We start from the raw sequence: 21,704 nt of genomic DNA, 5'->3' as shown, positions 1-21,704 counted from the left end.
GCCGGCACCTTTCTTCATCCCCCACAACCCCCTCCCTCCTCCGTTCTCGCTTCATTGAAATGTTTCCACCAATCAAAATGTTGCAGATTCTCTCCCACGTGACATTTTGGACCAACCACTATGCCGGCGGCCGTTCCCAGAGCAACAGCGTCTTGGAAACAGATACTGATGCCGGGTGCGGAGTACATGGAAGTGGCGGGTCCGGTGTGAGCTCCGCATCAGGCTGAGGTATGTGACCCACCCGCATGCGGGGGCTGCGCACTCCTTCCTATAAGACATGACGGCTTTCTGTACCGTGCAACCACGCTAGGTGTCCGGATAGGTTGTAATACACACTGAGCTGGTTGCCCATAACAACCAATCAAATTGCAGCTTTTATTTTCCCAGGGCAGGTGAAAAGATAGAAGCAGTGATGTGATTGGTTGCATGGAATCAACATGGCGGAGGTCAGCAATCACTTTAAGTGCTATCTCTCCCCAATTTATGAGCTCCATTTGCCTTATGGCAGCGTTCACATTCGCCATTTTCTATTTTTGTGCGTTCACATCTTCCTCCCCTTCTTCAAAGAAACGTTTGAAAAATAAACATATTTTGTTTTTAGCGCCTTTTTCTTCAACTTATATAACTTTTATTTTTTCAATAATGGAGCCGTGTCAGAGCTCGGGGTTTTTTTTTTTTTTCGCATGCCTGGATGCAATTTTTATTTATACCATTTTTTAGACACTTTTCATCTCTTTTAGTGCATTTTATGAGTAGGTGCAACGACCCAAACTAAAAGGAACCCTCCTAAAACAGCAAGTCTGGCATTTTGATTTTTTTTTCCTTATGGTGTTTGTTGTACAGGTCAAAATGACTTATAAATAATTTAGAATTAATAAATCAGTTACGTGACTTTATATGTTGATAGACGCTGTAATTGTTTTTTATTATTATTATTATTATTATTATTATTATTATTATTGTCGCTCTCTTTTTTTTTTATGGGGAAAAGGGGGGTGAGTCATTTTTCCATGTTTTTTTAATAACTTTAAAAAAAAATTCCAATTTTTTTTTTTTTTTAGCGACTTACGGCTATAATATGAGCCGGCGATGTTTGCTGTATAATATAATATTACAGTACAGTGTATAGTGAAGTACTGATCTCCGTGATGGCCAGTCTTCATAGGAGTGCAAACATGGTGGCGACTGTGAGGAGGAGGCAGGGGGCTTCCGAATTGATGCGCCACTTAAATACCAGTGTCACAGATTGACAGTCGTCCTTTCTACTTACTCCACGCAGAGGTCACACATCATCTTTACCAACTATGGGAATTTCAGGGCTTGTTCGGCTATTTTTTGGATTGGTGGTGTTCATTTGGGTTAGATGCAAGTACCAGAGGTGAAATCCCCATCTATCAGATATGCCATAAATTCTATCTATCTATCTATCTATCTATCTATCTATCTATCTATCTATCTATCTATCTATCTATCTATCTATCTATCTATCATCTATCTATCTATCTATCTATTACCTATCTATCTATCTATCTATCTATCTATTACCTATCTATCTATCTATCATCTATCTATCTATCTATTACCTATCTATATATCTATCTATCTATTATCTATCTATCTATTATCTATCATCTATCTATTATCTATCATCTATCTATTATCTATCTATTATCTATCTATTATCTATCATCTATCTATTATCTATCTATTATCTATCATCTATCTATTATCTATTATCTATCTATTATCTATCTATTATCTATCTATTATCTATCATCTATTATCTATCTATTATATATCTATTATCCATCTATTATCTATCTATTATCTATCTATTATCTATCATCTATCTATTATCTATCTATTATCTATCTATCTATCTATCTATCTATCTATCTATCTATCTATCTATCTATCTATCTATTATCTATTATCTATCTATTATCTATCTATCTATTTATCTATCTATCACCTATCTATTATCTATCTATCTATCTATTTATCTATTATCTATCTATCTATTATCTATCTATCTATTATCTATCTATTACCTATCTATTATCTATCTATCTATTATCTATCTATCTATCTATCTATCTATCTATCTATCTATCTATCTATCTATCTATCTATCTATCTATTATCTATCTATCTATTATCTATCTATCTATCTATCTATCTATTATCTATCTATCTATCATCTATCTATCTATCTATTATCTATCTATCTATCTATTATCTATCTATCTATTATCTATCTATTACCTATCTATTATCTATCTATCTATCTATTATCTATCTATTATCTATCTATTATCTATCTATTATCTATCTATCTATTATCTATCTATTATCTATCTATTATCTATCTATTATCTATCATCTATCTATCTATCTATCTATTATCTATCTATCTAACTATTATTTATCTATCTATTATCTGTCGATCTTCTATTATCTATCTATCTGTCTATCTAGAATTTAAAAAAAAAACACAGCAGCACTCTATAGGAGCCAAAATATATGCAAACTCTGAAGACATTGTTATTATTCCGTAAGATGAACTTACAAAAATGAAGGTTCTTAGCGCCTGTTTACACCTAGTAGGTGCTGGTGAGGTTTTTTTCTTTAGTAAGACTTACCGGTAGCAATGAAAAGGTGTCTGCAAACCACCCTCATTACTAAGCCGATAAGTAAACACAAAGAAACGCAAAAAACAAACATTGTCACCAGCCTATGTAGGAGCATTAACAGAATGAACCTACATAGGCTGTAACCAAACAGCAACTCTTAATTTAAAAAATGAAAAAAAAAAAAACGCACAAAGAATTGCCATGCTGCAGAAAAAAAACACACTGCAAATACTCAAAGGAAATTTACTGATTGTGTGCACAGCCCTTCAGGATTGTCATTGAATTAGCTTGCATAAGGTTTCCATAGTGTTTTTGGTCCATTTCCGCCCGGAAAAAAAACCCCAAAAACGCACTGTGTGCACACAGCCTTGAGGCCTTAAATCGTCCTAGCTTTTTTTTTCTAGTTACATGATCCTGGAAAAGCTGGGTGCTAATCTGAATGGCATTCATTAGAATCTGCCTGCTCCCCTTTTGAATGGTAAATTTCCACATTGTGTGTTGTTCCTCTGTTATTCCTCCTGAAAGCACGTGAATAAATTGCCACATCATTAGCACCAGACACACATACGTTTCCAGTAGGAATAACAGAGGAGCTGAACAGTGCGGAGTGATAAGGAAACTTGGTCCGACATTGTCCAGTGAGACTTGGCGTGTCGGACTGTATAGGTGCTCATCCCTATCGATAGGGGGAATGGTGGCACCCAGTAGACAATTTCGACTTACATTTCCAGGAGGATGAACAGAGGGACGTAAAGAAAAAAAATCAAACAAACATATATCAAAACAGACCTGCCAAGAGAGCAGAGGGTCGTCTTAGGCTGTATGAGGACCTCTGAGGGCATTATAATGGCAGCCATATTGGATGTCAGCCAAAAGAAATGACAGTAAAGGAAACAGACAACTCAATGACTATTATTTCTTAGAATTGTTTTTATCAGTTTCCCCGGCAGGGGTGTGATCTTCCCCTCTTTTTTCGGTCTCATCGTAATTGACATGAACCCTCGGGGTCAATCACAGACTCACGTGAAGGTTTCAGGAGTCACATCGTCACCTCTCCTTAAATGTGGTCGAGCGCGACGTCTCCCCGACGACTTTCTTTACTTCTTGACAATTCTGCATTATTTCTGGTCGACATTTTATTTCTTATTCTGTCACTTTCCTTCCAACAGAAAAACGTAGAATCCAAAATGATGAATTCTGGACATTTATGTGAGCTGCGTCCCCTCACCCGGAGCATCACCTTCACCGGTCGGCCATATTCTTCCCCAGGCCTGACCACGTCTCGAGGCAGCAGTGCGACATCCGTGAGATCTTCTCTTCGTAAGTTTCTTACATTCATCATTTATCTATTCTGAAATGCTGAGAGATTGGAAATACAAGGGGAAATGTTTTGCCTCTCAGCCCAATGTTGGGGGGGATTTATAAGTTAGTCATCATCTGTGCTCGAGGGGTCAGAGAGTGGGTGGATTGCACTGGCAGTTGGGGGACCACTTGAGACTGGCTGCTATCTTTGTGCTGGGCTTTATAGGAAATTTTTAAAGGGGTATTCCCATCTCCAAGGTCCTATCTCAGTATGTAGTAGGTGTAATAATAATAATATTGGCAAATACCACCAATTAGAAATGTAGTATAGTTCTTCTGATTAGCTATGTCACTTACCCCATGTGGAGAGCATTGCAGTAGCTTAGGCATCCATGGTGATGCCTACTAACAACTAACTGTCACTATATGAGTAGGGTAACCAGGAGCTGCGGAAATGTGAGAAAATATCGCATTGCACTCGTTCCAATGATAGTCAATAAGGCAGTGCTCATTTTTCCTCACCTGGAATTGGGGAGTGGAAAAATTTGCTGCATATGGCTGCGTGAAACGGCAGAGACTCACCAATGAAAGTCAATGGGTGCAAGAGAAAAATTGCACGACACGGGGACCAAATCTCATAGGAAACCCGACATTTCATCAGCCGAGTACAGTAAATTCACAGCGTGAACCGTCGGAATACAATAGAAGAGATATATAGATATAATAAAAGAAAAAAATTGCTCGGGGTCCCCCATATTATTCTTAACCAGCTGGGGGCTCATGTTTAGGGGGTAATAAACATGGGGCTTCCCAGGCTGTTAATATCAGCTCACAGCTGTCTGCCTAGCCTTTACTGGTTATTAACAAGGGGTGACACCCCCCCCCTTAAAAATGATGTGGGGTCCACCTATTTTTAACCAGCAAAGGCTAGGCAGACAGCTGTGGGCTGATTTTAATAGCCTTGGAAGGGGCTATGGGAAGAAAGAAAGCAGCGAACAGAGAATATGAGATCAAAAGGACAAAAATAAATATAAATAATAATAATAATAATAATAATAATAATAAAAGATAATATCACCTCAAAATAGTGTATTAATTTCTAAGTGAAAATATATATATATACAATATGTATAAAAGACCACTACTTAGAAGCTGAATGGCAGACCATTCGGTGATTTGGAACCAAAGAAAATCCCTACGTATGGAAGTAAACTCGTATATAGAAAAAATAATAACGACCAAATAAAAAGCCAAAATAATAAAATACCAAACAGGTATAGTATGTTAAAATGCCTTTATTATAAATATATGTATATATACTGGGCAAAAAATGGCAGCAGCAGTAATGTGCCTGTAGCTGGAGGAAAAGATATACAAAACAAAATATACAGCAAAATAGCAATGATAAAACCGGAAGCAAAAAGGAGGCAAGGTACGTATGAGACAAAGCAAATAAAAAGTAAATATATAAGAGAGACAGTTATCATATGATGACTAAGAGAAAGGAATCCACATATAATACGTAAAAGATGATTGTAATGGTATTCGGTTGTGCTGCAAAATGTGTAAAAAAATACAAAAAGGTGTGGGAAACAAAAAAATATAATATAAAAAAATAATAAATATATAAAAAAATATATAAAAAATATATATGAGTAAATGAACAATAGAAATAAAAAACCGTGTTGTGTATAAACAGAAAACACAAAAAATAAGCAACTGAATAAACCGTGATGATATTGGAGAAAGTGTATAACAAAGTGTAAAAACTGTGTTAAGAATGGCTCATAGATATAGAACGAGCTGTACGACAATTGCGTATATTAGTGCAAAAAGAAAAATGCAATGCGCAGCAAAACATGCAGCACCTAAATACAGGAGAGCATGTGTAAAAACCGGCTCATAGATATGGAATAGGCTGTACGACAATTGCGTATGTTTGTGCAAAAAATGAGCTGTACGCCAATTGCGTATATTTGTGCAAGGAGATAAGTGCAATGCGCAACAAGACATGCAGCGCCTACAAGCATGAATGTTAGAATACCTCCCAAGCAAAAAGTGCAATGTGCAAGTACACACTAAATAATATTACCTCCTCCTAAGTGCCGTCAGGGGGTGACGAAGGACACGGTCCGAAACGCGCGTCGGGGTGCTCTGTACCTTTGAGGACCGGACGGCACTTAGGAGGAGGTAATATTATTTCTTTTTGTATGTAACTCTGCATTGGTCTCCATATTTTTTGTTTCGCGTTCGCTTCTTCACGCCTCCAGAAGAAGCGAACGCGAAACGCGCGTCGGGGCAGAGGGACGCCGGGGCACTCACCCAGGACGCACAGCAAGGTATCTTGTTCACATCACCCACTACATGTGTATCATATAGGACTAAGTCGCCATTATCTTGAACTTGAATGCTAATCGGTTAACCCCATCTTTGGGGGTTATTTTCTATTCGTATGTATTATTGCATTACGTTTTCATAGTTCTTTACCATAGGGACTTTAATATTGGCTTAGGCTATTTTGTGTAGAGGGTTATTTTGATGGTCAGTGCTGGTGCTCATCTGGGTTTTGAGTTTGCCTATGGCAGAACAGTCCCTTTTTTGTGGATTTTTGCACCTTTCTTGGCATGTAGTTAAATGTATTTTTACATGTTTTTTTATCTGACTTTAATAAAATTGTTATTTTATATCAAGTACCTTAGTGGAGATCATTTTATGTTTCTGGTCACACTGTTTGTGAAGGATATATTGTAAGTTGGTACTTCACTCTCTGTTTGGGAGGGATGTGTATAGTTTTTTGTGAGCAACCATTTGTGAATAAATGATAATTTTTAGTGGTGTTTCTTCACACTGTGACCCTTCCTGACATGTGACTGGGGCAAATTGCAGCTTGAAATATGTGATGGTGACCGTTTTGAGCATTTTGTCTTCACACTGCGATCCGTCCTGATACGTGACTAGGACAGTTTGCAGCTCTCGGACAGTTTGCAGCAGGAAATATGTGACAGTGACCATTTTGAGCTGTGTTTCTTTACACTGCGACTCGTACTGATGCGTGACTAAGACAGGTTGCAGCTTGAAATATGTGACTGACCATTTTGAGCTGTGTTTCTTCACACTGTGACCCCTCCTGACACGTGACAAGGACAGGTTGCAGCTTGAAATATGTGACTGACCATCTTGAGTGGTGTTTCTTCACACTGCAACTTTTTTCTGACACGTGACTAGGGCAGGTTGCAGCTTGAAATATGTGACGGTGACCATTTTTTGACACCTTGAAATAGGCAGTGATGGGCAAATTTGGTTACGGTAGTTCTATGTTTACTCTGTCCTCACCTCTTGTTTCAAAGAGCAGCGCCTGCTCTGGTATAACTCAAGGCAGCCATATATGATGAGTGATGGCATGTCGCTATAGTGTGCAATTTTTGTGTGATGAGTGGGATTCTGACCTCTGATCTAGAGCAGCATTGTTTTGGAGCCGCACCTCGTTCTTCCGATCACCCAGCTGTAGCACCAATCGCAAATATCCTGCGGTACCATTCAGATAGGTGATTACTTGTTGTCACTGGACCATTTTTCCGTTTTATGTTTTCACTATTGAAGGTTCTTCAGTCGTCTCCGTCCCGGATCCCAAACTCTCAGGACAAGACATTGAAAAGATCTTATACCAAAGGGTCAACGAGCTTCAGGAAGATCTGAAAAATGCATTTCTTGTCTTGGATGTCGATCAGTCGTTCACTGTGACCAAAGGCCAGCTGTACCAAGTTCTGAAAAACTTTATCATATCTCTCACTCAACCCCAGTACGAGGAACTACTGACGAAGGTGAGCGGTTATGGTGGTATACTACTTGTTTTCTGCGCCGTCGTCATACTATGGATCCATTAGGGGATGTCCACAAGGGAGAAAAAATCAGACGAAAATCTGTTGCAAAATCCGACGGCGGATTTGCTGCAGATTTTTTGGTTGCAGATTTGTTACTGATTTCTGAAATTGAAGTTCTACAGATTTAAAATCATTGCTCCGTCTGATTGGAAACGTTTCGGGGCCAAAGTAACTTTAAAAAGCAACCAAAAAAGCAATAAACATTTCCTGTAAAATGTATTTTTTTTGCATCCTCACATAAAAAAATCTACTTCATTAGGGATCCACGCAGCCGTAATAACCCACAGAAGTATTTTAAATGGTTGCATGGTAATGTATACATTGCAGCAAAAAAGTACACATTTTCCCCCACATAAAATGTGGCTTAAATCTGCCCACGTAAATATAAAAAGGGGAAAATTTTAAAAATGAGTTTGTCGGTAAGGCCTGAACATTCCTGGTCATTATAGATGTTGTCCCAAAAGTAATATTTATCCTCTATTTACAGAATAGATGGTAAATGTATGGTCGCTGATGATCTGTCTACTGAGAGGACACCCAAACCTGATAGGTTCCAAAGTCCCCTGTGTAGATGGAGAGGTACTGAGCTTGTGCGACCACCACTCATATAGACAACGGTTGAAGCAATGGTCGCACTTGCTCAGTACAGGTTTATTCACACTGGATTTTAGCAGTCCCTTTCTCGTGGGTGGTGAGAGTCCAAGTGGTGGACCTGTAGTGATCATACCCTGAATTGGGGTCCCCATCTTCAATTGAAAAACCAGTTGGAGTGCAGGACCCAATGTAGGTAGAGAGGTCCAACCACTTAAATGCCATAGATGCACTTCACCTTGGCATCTAAAGGGTTGCAATAATTGCTAACTCCATACTGGTGGGTGGTTGCTTTGTAAAACAGCCGGCAGCTGCTGAGTATGGAGCAGGTTCAGTGTGTGAGCCTGCTCCATACAAATCCTCAATTGTCAGGAGAAATGGGCGGATGGCAGGTGGAACCAGGACACCCTTCTTATTGGCTCCATAGCGGTCACGTGGTGTGCTGTCATCGGTGGTACGCCAGTGAATCATACATGTGGATAGGTGATGAGGTCCCTCAAGAAAAACTATTACAAAGGCAATCTCATTTACAAGATTTGATGCCTATGGGGGTCCGGCAACCATCAATTAACCTCACATCATCACCCAATATTTGAGCCATTAAACGGAATTAACGTTGTTTGTTTTAATATCTCTTGATCTTCTATCCTCAGATTATGGTCCTTGACAATGGCACAATCCCATATGTCGAATTTCTGGCACAATTCCTCCGAGACGGCACTTGCGGATCTCAAGTGAAGAGAAGGTGGGTAGTAGCACATTGAACACAACCAAAGACCGTACACTGCCTGACCACAACCAAAGACCGTACACTGCCTGACCACAACCAAAGACCGTACACTGCCTGACCACAACCAAAGACCGTACACTGCCTGACCGCAACCAAAGACCGTACACTGCCGGAACGCAACCAAAGACCGTACACTGCCTGAATACAACCAAAGACCGTACAATGCCTGACCACAACCAAAGACCGTACACTGCCTGACCACAACCAAAGACCGTACACTGCCTGACCGCAACCCAAGACCGTACACTGCCGGAACACAACCAAAGACCGTACACTGCCTGACCACAACCAAAGACCGTACACTGCCTGACCGCAACCCAAGACTGTACACTGCCTGACCGCAACCCAAGACTGTACACTGCCGGAACACAACCAAAGACCGTACACTGCCTGAATACAACCAAAGACCGTACAATGCCTGACCACAACCAAAGACCGTACACTGCCTGACCACAACCAAAGACCGTACACTGCCTGACCGCAACCCAAGACCGTACACTGCCGGAACACAACCAAAGACTGTACACTGCCTGAATACAACCAAAGGCCGTACAATGCCGGAACACAACCAAAGACCGTACAATGCCTGACCACAACCAAAGACCGTACACTGCCTGAATACAACCAAAGGCCGTACACTGCCTGAATACAACCAAAGGCCGTACAATGCCGGAACACAACCAAAGACCGTACACTGCCTGACCACAACCAAAGACCGTACACTGCCTGACCACAACCAAAGACCGTACACTGCCTGAATACAACCAAAGGCCGTACACTGCCTGAATACAACCAAAGGCCGTACAATGCCGGAACACAACCAAAGACCGTACAATGCCTGACCACAACCAAAGACCGTACACTGCCTGAATACAACCAAAGGCCGTACAATGCCGGAACACAACCAAAGACCGTACACTGCCTGACCACAACCAAAGGCCGTACACTGCCTGACCACAACCAAAGACCGTACACTGCCTGACCACAACCAAAGACCGTACACTGCCTGACCGCAACCAAAGACCGTACACTGCCTGAATACAACCAAAGGCCGTACAATGCCGGAACACAACCAAAGACCTTACAATGCCTGACCACAACCAAAGACCGTACACTGCCTGACCACAACCAAAGACTGTACAATTCCGAAACAAAAGAAGTATCGGATACGAGACTAATATTCATATTGTCCTCCGTCACCATTGAATCTATGGAGATGTTTCTCGCTTCCCGTTCACCTCCTGCCGCCTCGTGTGTGAAGTCATCCGCAGGTGGTGACCCATGAGGGAACAGGAAACATAGCAATTTGGTTGGTTTGTGTATACGGCAAACAGCTGTAGATCAGGAGCTGTCCATGGTATGGCCTAGAACTACAGACACATCAACGGATACCTTTTTTTTTTTTTTTTTGAAACATGAACATTTTTTGCGCACTTTTACCTTTTACTAAAGACCCTCAATGTTCTCAAGAATGGAGGGATTTCTAGTTTTATAGTTTACTGCTTTTTTTTTTTGCCAAGGTTACCGGCCACCTCTGCAGTCTATAAGAGGAGGACGGTTTCTTAGGCAAAGAGCTCAGCTCTTACAAGCTTCTTACTATAGAGTTGGCGGGATCGTTGGATGTGGCCGGCTTTGGTGCTGCAGAGACAAAGCTGCATGCGCACAAAGTGATCCTCAGTGCAAAAATGCTGTTGGTCCGAACTGCCAGTCATCGGGAGCGCCCTGTCACTCATCGGGAGCGCACCGCCACCCACCAAACAGGGAGTCTGGAGGCAGAGTAGCAGTGCACTAGTGAAGAAAGAAGATGCAACTACCCCAATAACATAGCTTGCGTATTTAGATGGAAAGTTGGATTTTAGGTAAATGAATGGTAATTGGTTACTTCAGGATGCATGTGCACGACGACCACTACACGTGACCCTAAATTACTTCCTGACCTCTCGGTCCGATTTATAGTTGTTCCATTATTGTTTTTTTTCAGATGGAGCTGTTCTCAAGCAAACCAAGTAATGACTCTGAACGAGCTGGAAACCCGACTGAAGCAAATGGTAACACATTACTGTTCCCATCTTAAAAACATGATCAGTGGTGGGGTCTGACCTCCTGGGGGGGATAGCCAATCAGCTCTGCCCTGTTTCCATTGGGTTTCGCCCCCAAGGAACTGCAGCACATTTTCATTTAAGGAAATGCAATTTTCTTCACAGCCACAGGTCCATGGGGGGCTCTGTGCATGGAAGACTTTAGAAGGAGAAGCAGGGAAGACTTTAGAAGAAGCGGTGCTACACAAGTTGACTCTTTATTCTCAGAAATTGGTGGTGGTCCAAAAAGTCCTAGATACATGTAATCAGGGAATACCCCTTTAATTGAATGACTGCTGTCTTTCGCTGTACATTGCGCCTTATTTGCTGTTGGCGGCTCTATATGAACGGAGCTGTGTTACAAATTCCCCACCCACTGTGCAGGGTAAGAGTCAGCTCTGCGTCCCCCTTACTTTCTAGGATCAGATCAAATTCATGATAATTTACACCAATATGTGACTTTATCAGTTGATATCTCTTTAATTGATTTAGCTTTGAGGACAAGTATATTATACTTTTTGTATTTTACCCTTATACTTTTTTTTTTTTTTTAATTGCACTACCTATTTTGACCACTAGAAGGTGCGTGTCTCCTGAAAGAAAAGTCTTTGTGTTGGTTTCTTCTGAACAGCACACCAAGTGGTGAGGATTGGTATTGCAAGTAAAGCGCATCACGATTACCTTGGTGTAAAAACCTTTGACTAAATGGACCTGTCGACACTGGATTTCTCCCATCCCTATGATTCAAACTGGATTACAGTGACATAAAACTGGCTTTTATAGAGTTAATTATATTTTATCTAGCATAATTTTAGTTTTTGTTTTTCCATGAAAATGGGTAGCAGGTGTGAATTTGCACCTTGCAGGGGTGGAAGGGAGAGAAGACATCTGGCTCAGCCTCCTGCGGCTCATGTAGTGTTATCTCACTTTACGTGTCGCTATTAATTCCTGTGCCGCGAGAAGCCCAGCTATTAACTGTTGATGCCCCTTTGGCACAATACGGGGCCCTCTTTCATGACAAAGCAGCTCCCAGACCTTAAATTGGTAAGTTCCTATGAACAGGAGAAATGATAACTTTATGATCACTGGGGGTCCGACCTCTGAGACCACCATCGATCCCGAGAATGGACTCTGAAGTGTTCTTTTAGAGGGGCTGAGCGCTATACTTGGCTCTCTATTCTAGTGGGACCCTTCAGTTGGGGGTCCCAGCATTGACACCCAGAAACGGGGCCCCTCTCCGCTTCTGTTTTTTTTTTTTTTCATTTCTCCTTATTTTTTGTATCATTTTTTGGTCAATAGAGTTGTGCCTTGTTTTTTTTTTTTTGCAGGTATTTTATATTATCACCATTTTGGGATTTGTGACCTCATTATTTGGGAGGCGAATTGACAAAACTCCCCCCCCCATAGATTTAGCCATTTTTATTTATTTATTTTTTTTCTTACACCATATGTGACAATTATCATACTACATTATTAGTTCTTACAGTTACGACACCAAGTATGGTATATACATTTTTTAATTTTATATTATTTTTTTATATTTTTATAATATTATTTCTATATATATATATATATATATATTATATTTTGTTTTCTAGATCATATTATTTTATATTTAATTCTGGGTTTTTTTTTTTGAGAAAAAGAAGGGAATGATATGCATTTTTTAAAATATAAACATATATTTTTTTTTCTAGATGTTATTTTATGTGGCTTTGTTTTTATTATTTTGTTTCGAAAAAAGGGAATGATATGCATTTCTAGATTTTTATTTTTTTCATATATATTACATTTTATTTTATTTTGCACATTTTATTATTTTATATTTTATTTTGTTTTATTTTTATGATTTTGTTCCTGTTAAAAAAAAAAAGGGAATCTCATGCATTTCTAGATTTTTATTTTTTCTATATTTTATTTTATAGATTTTATTGTTCTATATTTTATTTTGTTTTATTTTTATTATTTTTGTTCCGGGATAAAATGTGAATGATATGTATTTTTAGATTTTTTTTTTTTTTACATATATTTAAATTCCTTTTTTATTGTTTGTTTGTGGGACCCCCTTTAGGGTGTCCATATATTCCATTGATACGGGTTATGTCTGAGTCCTGGTACACCAGATTCACACATCCTCTTATCTTACTACGCTGTACGTATGCCCTCAGGTTTTCAGGTTAGCGGTGGTGATAATTAAAATCTAGGTTAATTGGAATGAGCTAATTACTTAGTAATTAGAGGCACCTCGTTACAATCTGCCTGATCTCGTCGTACCCTTCAGATCTTGCGATTTTTTTTTTTTTTTAAATTTAACTAGTTAATATATCTTGCGTAGCCGGCTGTCGATACTGATACACAGACATGAAATAACGCCAATTAGCAGGGGATTAATGAATCAGTACCTGGGTCGGAGTGCAATACTTCATGCTTCCTCATAGATGGCGCTGTTGGTTTTGGTTGTGGTTTTTGAAAAAAAAACATCTGATGGAGATGATCGCTATTTATTACTGATTAGTGCGTGTCTGTGGGTATATACACAGTTAGGTGCAGAAATATTTGGACAGTGTCACAAATTTTGGAATTTTAACTGTTTACCAAAACATATTCAAGATACAATTATATAATGAATATGGGCTAAAAGTGCAGATTCACAGCTTTAATTTGAGGGTATTCACATCATAAGTGGAGTAAGGATTTAGGAATTACAGCTCTTTCATATGGAGCTACCTCTTTTTAAAAGGACCAAAGGTAATTGGACAGTTACCTCAAAAGCTCTTTAATGGGCTCTATGGCCTTTTCGTTCTTTAATCCATCATCAATTAAGCAATTAAAAGGTCTGGAGCTTATTCCAAGTGAGGGCATTTGCATCTGGAAGCTGTGTGTCACGGGTTTACCGTGACAGAGAGGAGCCAGAAGACCGCAGCATCTGATTTCTCCTACTCCTGCACTGATTAGAAGCATTTCACATTCACATTAAACGGTGTAAATTTATTTTAGCAGTGCAGGGGTTAATCTGCTCAGTTGAGAGCTCCTGGAAGCTTTCCTGCATTAAGGCTCTCAGCTGTTCACTGTTAGCCACTCCCATCTCCTATATAAACTGGATCATGGCTAGCGCTCATTGTCAGAGTTAGCTTATGCTGCATGGCTGGAGGTTGTTAGTGGTTATTATTGTAGAAGGCGTTTGATGGATTTATGTTTGACTGTTGCTAGGTTTTTTGTGTGTGATAATTCTCTTTTTTTTCTCATACTGTGATTTAACCACATCCTCCACTCTCCAATGTTTACCTCTGTATTTTATGTGTGTATATTTGTATGATCGGTATTTTCCTTTATCACTGTTCATATTACCTTGTTAGTCTGGTTGGTGTACTACAGTATACTACTACTCCCCTCTTCCCTGGGTGGGGGAAGGGTACAGACTGAGGGCGGATTCAGGAGCTAAGGCAAGATACGTGGTCCTGGCGTCTTCACCATCAGAAGTAATCCGGGGAACAGAGCAAGCTAGGGCACCCCTATTGTTAGGGACAGCGAAGGAGCTTCTGGCCCTGGGGTACCCAACAGCAGAGTCGTGACACTGTGGCTGTGAACCCACAACATGCAGTCAAAGGAGCTCTCAATGGAAGAGAAACAGACCATCATTAGGCTGAAAAAACAATAATAAATCCATCAGAGAGATAGCAGAAATGTTAGGAGTGGACAAATTTACAGTTTGCAAAAAAACTGGGGAACGCAAGAAGCCCTGGACGTCCATGGAAGACAACAGTGGTGTATGATTGCAGAATCCTTTCCATGGGGAAGAAAAACTCCTTCACAACATCCACCCAAGTGAAGAACACTTTCCAGGAAGTCGGTGTTTCAGTGTCTAAGTGTACCATAAAGAGAAGACTTCATGAGAGAAATATAGAGGGTTTACCACAAGGTGCAAACCATTAACCCCTTCATGACCTTGGGATTTTCCATTTTTCCGTGTTCGTTTTTCGCTCCCCTCCTTCCCAGAGCCATAACTTTTTTTATTTTTCCATCAATATGGCCATGTGAGGGCTTATTTTTTGCAAAACAAGTTGTACTTTTGAGCGACATCATTGGTTTTAGCGTGTCGTGTACTGGAAAACAGGAAAAAAATTCCAAGTGCGTTGAAATTGCAAAAAATGTGCAATCCCACACTTGTTTTTTGTTTGGCTTTTTTGCTAGCTTCACTAAATTCTAAAACTAACCAGCCATTATGATTCTCCAGGTCATTACGAGTTCATAGACACCAAACATGTCTAGGTTCTCTCTTATCTAAGTGGTAATAAAAAATTCCAAACTTTGCTAAAAAAAAAAAAAAAATATTGCGCCATTTTCCGATACCCTTAGCGTCTCCATTTTTCATGTTCTGGGGTCGGGTGAGGGCTTATTTTTTGCGTGCCAAGCTGGCGTTTTTAATGATACCATTTTGGTGCAGATATGTTCTTTTGATCGCCCGTTATTGCATTTTAATGCAATGTCGCGGCGACCAAAAAAACGTAATTCTGGCGTTTAAAATTTTTTTTCTCGCTACGCCGTTAAGCGATAAGGTTGATGCTTTTTTTTATTGATAGATCGGGCGATTCTGAACGCGACAATTTGATTTTTTTTTTTTATTTAATGGAGCGAAAGGGGGGTGATTTTAAACTTTTTTTTTTTTTTTCAAATTTTTTTAACTTTTTTTTTTTTAACTTTTGCCATGCTTCAATGGCCTCCATGGGAGGCTAGAAGCTGGCACAACTCGATCGGCGCTGCTACATAGCAGCGATCATCAGATCACTGCTATGTAGCTGAAATGCAGGCTTGCTATGAGCGCCGACCACAGGGTGGCGCTCACAGCAGGCTGGCACCAGTAACCATAGAGGTCTCAAGGACCTCTATGGTTACCATCCTGACGCATCACCGACCCCCGATCATGTGACGGGGGTCAGCTATGCGCTCATTTCCGTCCGGAAGCGCCGGTTAAATGCCGCTGTCGGCGTTTGACAGCGGCATTTAACTAGTTAATAGCGGCGGGTGAATCACGATTTCACCCGCCTGCTATTGCGCGCACATGTCATGTCATGTCAGCTGTTTTGAACAGGCCGCCGGAGCCCTGCATCAAAGCATCTGACTATCCCGTCCGAGGTCAGAAAGGGGTTAATCAGCATTAAAATAGAACGTCCAGATTAGACTTTGCCAAAAAACATCTAAAGAAGCCAGCACGATTCTGGAAAAGCAAAACGAAGATCAACCTGTACCAGAATGATGGGAAGGCTTGGGGAGCCTGGATACCTTATAGTAAAGTAGGGGCCTGATAGTAAAATAGTGGCCTGTTCTGGGGCCTGATGGTAAAATAGTGGCCTGTTCTGGGGCCTGATGGCAAAGTAGGGGCTTGATGGTAAAATAGTGGCATGGTCTGAGGACTGATGGTAAAATATGGGCCTGGTTTGGGGCCTGATGATAAAATAGGGGCCTTGTCTCGGGCCTGATGGTAAAATGGGTGCCTGGTCTGGGGTCTGATGGTAAAATAGGGGCCTAGTCTAAGGCTTGATGATAAAATATTGACTTGCTCTGGGGTTCGATGGTAAAATATTGGCCTGGTCTGGGGCCTGATGGTAAAGTAGGGGCCTGATGGTAAAATAGTGGTGTGGTCTGATGACCGATGGTAAAATATGGGCCTGGTTTGGGGCCTTATGGTAAAATAGGGGCCTGGTCTGGGGCCTGATGGTAAAATACGGGCCCGGTCTGTGTTCTGATTTTAATATAGGGGTCTGGGATCTGATATTAATATATGAGAACTGAAAATCTTAGAGGGGGTCTCATCTTGGTATTGCAATGGGGTTCTAGTCTGGGGTCTGATATTACTATAGGGTACTGATATAGGATCATGTTGGGGGTCTGATATTTATATTAGGGGCTCTTTTGTAGAAAAAGGCCACTGCCATTTTTGTACCTACCCGTTACGCCAGTATCACCCTCCGAAGGATTCTCGGACATTGATATCTCACTGCCTCGGAGGTGTACCATGAAGTTCCGAGGTCCTGAACTTGTAACCGAGCCTTCATCATGGTCTTACGTAGGGTGTCCTCTGCCCTTAAGCTCTTCCATTGGTTCCTGTTGAGGATGAGACCTCCACTACCCGGCTCCATGGTATCGTCAGTGTCAGTCCATGCTACATACCCTCGTCGGGGGCAAATACTGAGGTGATAGACGTATTACAGATCATATAATGTCTCCGCTCTGTTTCTTCTCGGCAGGATCGTTTCTTACCGGCGTCTTCCGTCATCTCTAGTCCAGACTCCCCGCTCTTTCAGCTTGAGGCGTGAAACTATTAGAAAATTACATGGGGTTGATAATTGCCAGCTCTTCCCTGATTTATGAGTGTTTTGCCCCTCGATGGCGCTGTCGAGTATTACGACGTCCCGGCCCGATCTCTTTCGCTCTTTTGCACATTTCTTTTTTTTTTGCCTCTCGTGTTTGTCAGAGGGATGATAAAAAGACAACTGCTTATTGTACATCAGGTAATCCCTTCACTGCCGGTGGGGTCTGGAGGAGCGATGAACGACTCGGCTCGCGCGTAATAAAAGTCTTTTGTAAATTATTGACTTTAATCACGTCTCCGCAAAAATTATACAGACATTATAAATAAAGCGCTATCGAGGAGAGGGAGAAGAACGCCGAGCGTGATAAACAGGGTCACCCGAGTGCTGCCAGCGTATGAGGAACGTCTGCGGGAGAAGCTGGAGGGCTCGGTCTGGAATATATGCCAATGGCTTCTATATTATACGGGAATCATAATTATTAACCATGTACATGCCTGCCTGCCAAATCACCCATCCGTCTAGTCATCCTACCATGCAAGGGCATACATACGGCAAAATGGGGCCACCACTCATCACCACGCTCTAGAATCCTTGCCGCACTTCCTCTCTCGAGCCTATGGGTGAGAAGTTCCTTTTGGATGGTGGGCATTGAGGAATAGGCCCTAGCTGAGACGTTCTTCTCCAACTGCAGGAGATGTCTCTATTTCATACTCTCCAATTCCCGCCATAAACCCAGGACCCTCCCACCTAAAAAAAGAGAAGAAAAAAAACTTGCGAAACCTTCCGGAAAGCAGTGCCTCCAGGTTTCATGGGCAGGATGTTTCGTCTTCGAAAGAAGCCCTGAGATCCAGGGTAAGAAATGGGCATGAAAGTTGCGTGGTCTGGAGAATTTCTCATATGATCAGTTCCAAATTTTTTATCGGTATCAAATATGTAAATCTGTTAAGGTTCCTCTGCTTTTTTTTGTAAGGAGGAAAGAGAAAATCACCCAACAGTAGATATTTTAAAGAGGACCTGTCACTTGCCATAAGTATGTGATTTTATTTTTTGTTACCTGGTTTAAATGCCGCCTTTCTCCCGAATCCAACGTTGTTTTTCTTTTCTTCCTGCGCCTCTCCATTCTTGAGATATGGCCGCTTCTTCCCTTTACATAAATTCAGTCTCGTTAGCCAAGAGGGTGTGGTCCATAACGTTCTACGGGACATATTTTCAGGGAACACGCCTTTTTGGATAAAAAGCCTAGGGAAGAAGGGACGGAGAGGCGCAGGAAAAAAAGAAAAGCATCGCCGGATTCAGGAGAATAGAGGCATTTTCACCAAGTAAAAAAATTACATATTTATGACAAGTGACAAGTTGTCAAGCATATCAAGAATACTTGCCAGCTCTCCTGAAACATCCAGAAGAATAGGGGGAAACCTCCCTGAATCCAGACTTAGTAGACAAACGTCCTAGGTGCTGACTACAACCCCCAGAAATCTGAAAACCAGTATTTGGCATCGTGCACACAGTGGTGTCACCATACGGTGACAATCTACATGAGTTATGTTTTGCGTGTCTCCGTTCATAGTCATCTTATGTCTTGGTAGAAAAGTTGGTGGACCTAGTAGTTGTTATTTTTTGCTTCCCTGGTAATTACGTATATACTGGCGTAAACACCTCACTAGTACGGCAGTTCACATGGACAAGGTCTACCAAAAATTGGGAGTTCCTGCCAAGTCCACTGTTGATAAAAAGTATTTATTAGACAGACTAAGAGATTAGATTTAATATCCGAGTCTCTGAAAAGGTTGACAACCCTTGTGGGAAGTACAATAGTGGACTTCTTGGTTGTCATCCAGCTCCCCGTTAGGGAAATTTTTACCTGGTCAAATGTCGCTATTCTCCTGAATTTGGCATTGTTTGTTTTGTTTTTGTTTTGTTTTCTTGCTAAGTGTGTCTGTCTTATAGCCTGGGGTAGCTTCTTATGATTGAGGAAAGCGCTGTGACAACTTTCCTCCTAGTCACTGAGAGAACTATGCAGCTGCTCAGCTCTCTCTCCTCCAGCCCAACACTGATCAGTCTGACAGGTACAGGGCAGGGAAGAAGCTACTAGGACCTGCCCATCATTATCACTTTAGCTGCACGGACACTGCAGGTCCGGTCTAGCTGAAGGATCTTTCAGATCATGTAATCAGTCACATTTCAAGATGGCAAAATGTGGTAATGTATACAGTGTGTTCTGCAGCTGAGCTGTGTGTATTTAATTTAGCTGAGCTGTGTTTATTATAGCTGAACTGTGTGTCTGTGTATCGTAGTTAAGGTGCGTGTGTATTGTAGCTGAACTGTGCGTGTGTGTGTATCGTAGTTGAGCTGTGTGTATTTAGTTTAGCTGAGCTGTGTGTATTGTAGCTGAACTGTGTGTGTGTGTGTATCGTAGTTGAGCTGTGTGTGTATTTTAGCTGAGCTGTGTGTATTTTAGCTGAGCTGTGTGAGTGTGTATTGTAGCTGAACTATGTGTGTATCGTAGCTGAGCTAAGTGTATTGTAGCTATGCTGTGTGTGTTTGTGTATTGTAGCTGAACTTTGTGTATTGTAGCTGAGCTGTGTGTGACTGTGTATTGTGGCTGAACTGTCTGTGTATTGTAGCTGAGCTGTGTGTGTTTGTGTATAGTAGCTCAGCTGTTTGTGTGTATTGTAGCTGAACTATGTGTGTATTGTAGCTAGGTTGTGTGTGTGTATGTCAAAGCAGAGCTTTGTGTGTGGATGTCATCTCCGAGTATCATCTCTGATCTGTGTGTGTCTGTTTTAGCTCATTTGGGTATTGTAGCTGAACTGTGTGTGTATTTTAGCTGAGCTGTGTGTGAGTGTGTATTGTAGCTGAACTATGTGTGTATTGAAGCTGGGCTGTGTGTGTATTGTAGCTATGCTGTGTGTGTTTGTATATTGTAGCTGAGCTTTGTTTGTGTATTGTGGCTTAACTGTGTGTGTTTTGTAGCTGAGCTGTGTGTGTTTGTGTATTGTAACTGAGCTGTTTGTGAGTGTGTATTGTAGCTGAACTATGTGTGTATTGTAGCTAGGTTGTGTGTGTGCATGTCATAGCAGAGCTTTGTGTGTGGATGTCATCTCCGAGTGTCATCTCTGATCTGTGTGTGTCTGTTTTAGCTCATTTGGGTATTGTAGCTGAGCTGTGTGTTTGTGTATTGTAGCGGAGCAGCGTGTGTATGGGTGTGTATTGCAGCTGCACTGTGTGTGTCGTAGCAGAGCTTTTTGAGAGTGAATGTTGTCCCTGAGCTGTGTTTGTTATTACTGATCTGTGTGTCTCGTTGCTGAGCTGCATGTGAGTATAATGACTGAGCTGTATGTGTATATAGCTGAGCTGTGTGTGTGTTGTAGCTGGGCTGCTTGTGTCATAGTTGAGCCGAATGAGCATGTGCATGCAACAGTGTAGTGTACATGTGTGCGCTGCAGAGACTATACATAATGTGTGTGCTATAAATCTATATACAGTGACAAGCAAAATGGTAACAATGTTTTGAACGTCTGACTTTCAGTCTCCATATCTCATCATCCTCTACAGCTTCTAACATGACACCACCATCATTTTACAGACGATCATCTTGGCTATCTCATACATAAATGTGACTTGCAGCTATTTAGCATATGATTAGTTGTGCAGATTCTCGTCAGGTCACTGCATTGTTAATGTTTTGCTTCTGGTGGTGGAAAAATCATTTTCTTCCTGAATACTACAAAATACAACCTGTCCTCACATTCCCTAATAGCTCAGTGTGTTATTACTTTGATTCCCAAGTGAAAGGTCACTGATTCTAATCAAGGAGCAGCCATGAAGAAGATTTCCCAAGAAAAGAGAAACGGCATCATCCAGCTCATCAATAGGAGTCTCTCAGCCAAGAACATTGCCAAACCGCATCATGTGAGCGCCATGACAGCTGGGAGAACACGAAATGAAATCCGTCCATCCATTCAGGAGCCAAGAGGTGGACATTCAGGCAAAATATCAGAGTCAACAAGTCAGCTCATCACAAGGTCTATCAGTTCTGGTGCGACAAACACGGCAGTGGAGGAGGCTTGTATGCTTCGTAATAGTGAGATCACAGACGTCCATGCAAGGACCAGGCG

General features: G+C 41.2%; 1 protein-coding gene across 2 annotated transcripts in view; it reads left to right on the top strand.

The window, feature by feature from the left end:
- The first annotated feature begins 164 nt into the window (after positions 1-164).
- EFCAB6 (EF-hand calcium binding domain 6) overlaps positions 165-21,704 on the top strand; it is a 124,225-nt gene continuing 102,685 nt past the window's right edge. Inside the window, exons 1-5 of one of the 2 annotated variants that reach the window (XM_069763367.1) lie at positions 165-228; positions 3,803-3,953; positions 7,536-7,756; positions 9,061-9,152; positions 11,179-11,245. In XM_069763367.1, the coding sequence (XP_069619468.1) occupies positions 3,821-3,953; positions 7,536-7,756; positions 9,061-9,152; positions 11,179-11,245 (513 nt within the window). In that variant the 5' untranslated portion in view covers positions 165-228; positions 3,803-3,820. The remainder of the gene's footprint in view (positions 229-3,802; positions 3,954-7,535; positions 7,757-9,060; positions 9,153-11,178; positions 11,246-21,704) is intronic. The other variant, XM_069763368.1, reaches the window with a different exon arrangement.

This window comes from Ranitomeya imitator, chromosome 4 (assembly GCF_032444005.1).
Source record: "Ranitomeya imitator isolate aRanImi1 chromosome 4, aRanImi1.pri, whole genome shotgun sequence".
In the NCBI taxonomy this organism is placed as follows: Eukaryota; Metazoa; Chordata; class Amphibia; order Anura; family Dendrobatidae; genus Ranitomeya; species Ranitomeya imitator.
This window is presented reverse-complemented; position numbering and strand designations above follow the sequence as displayed.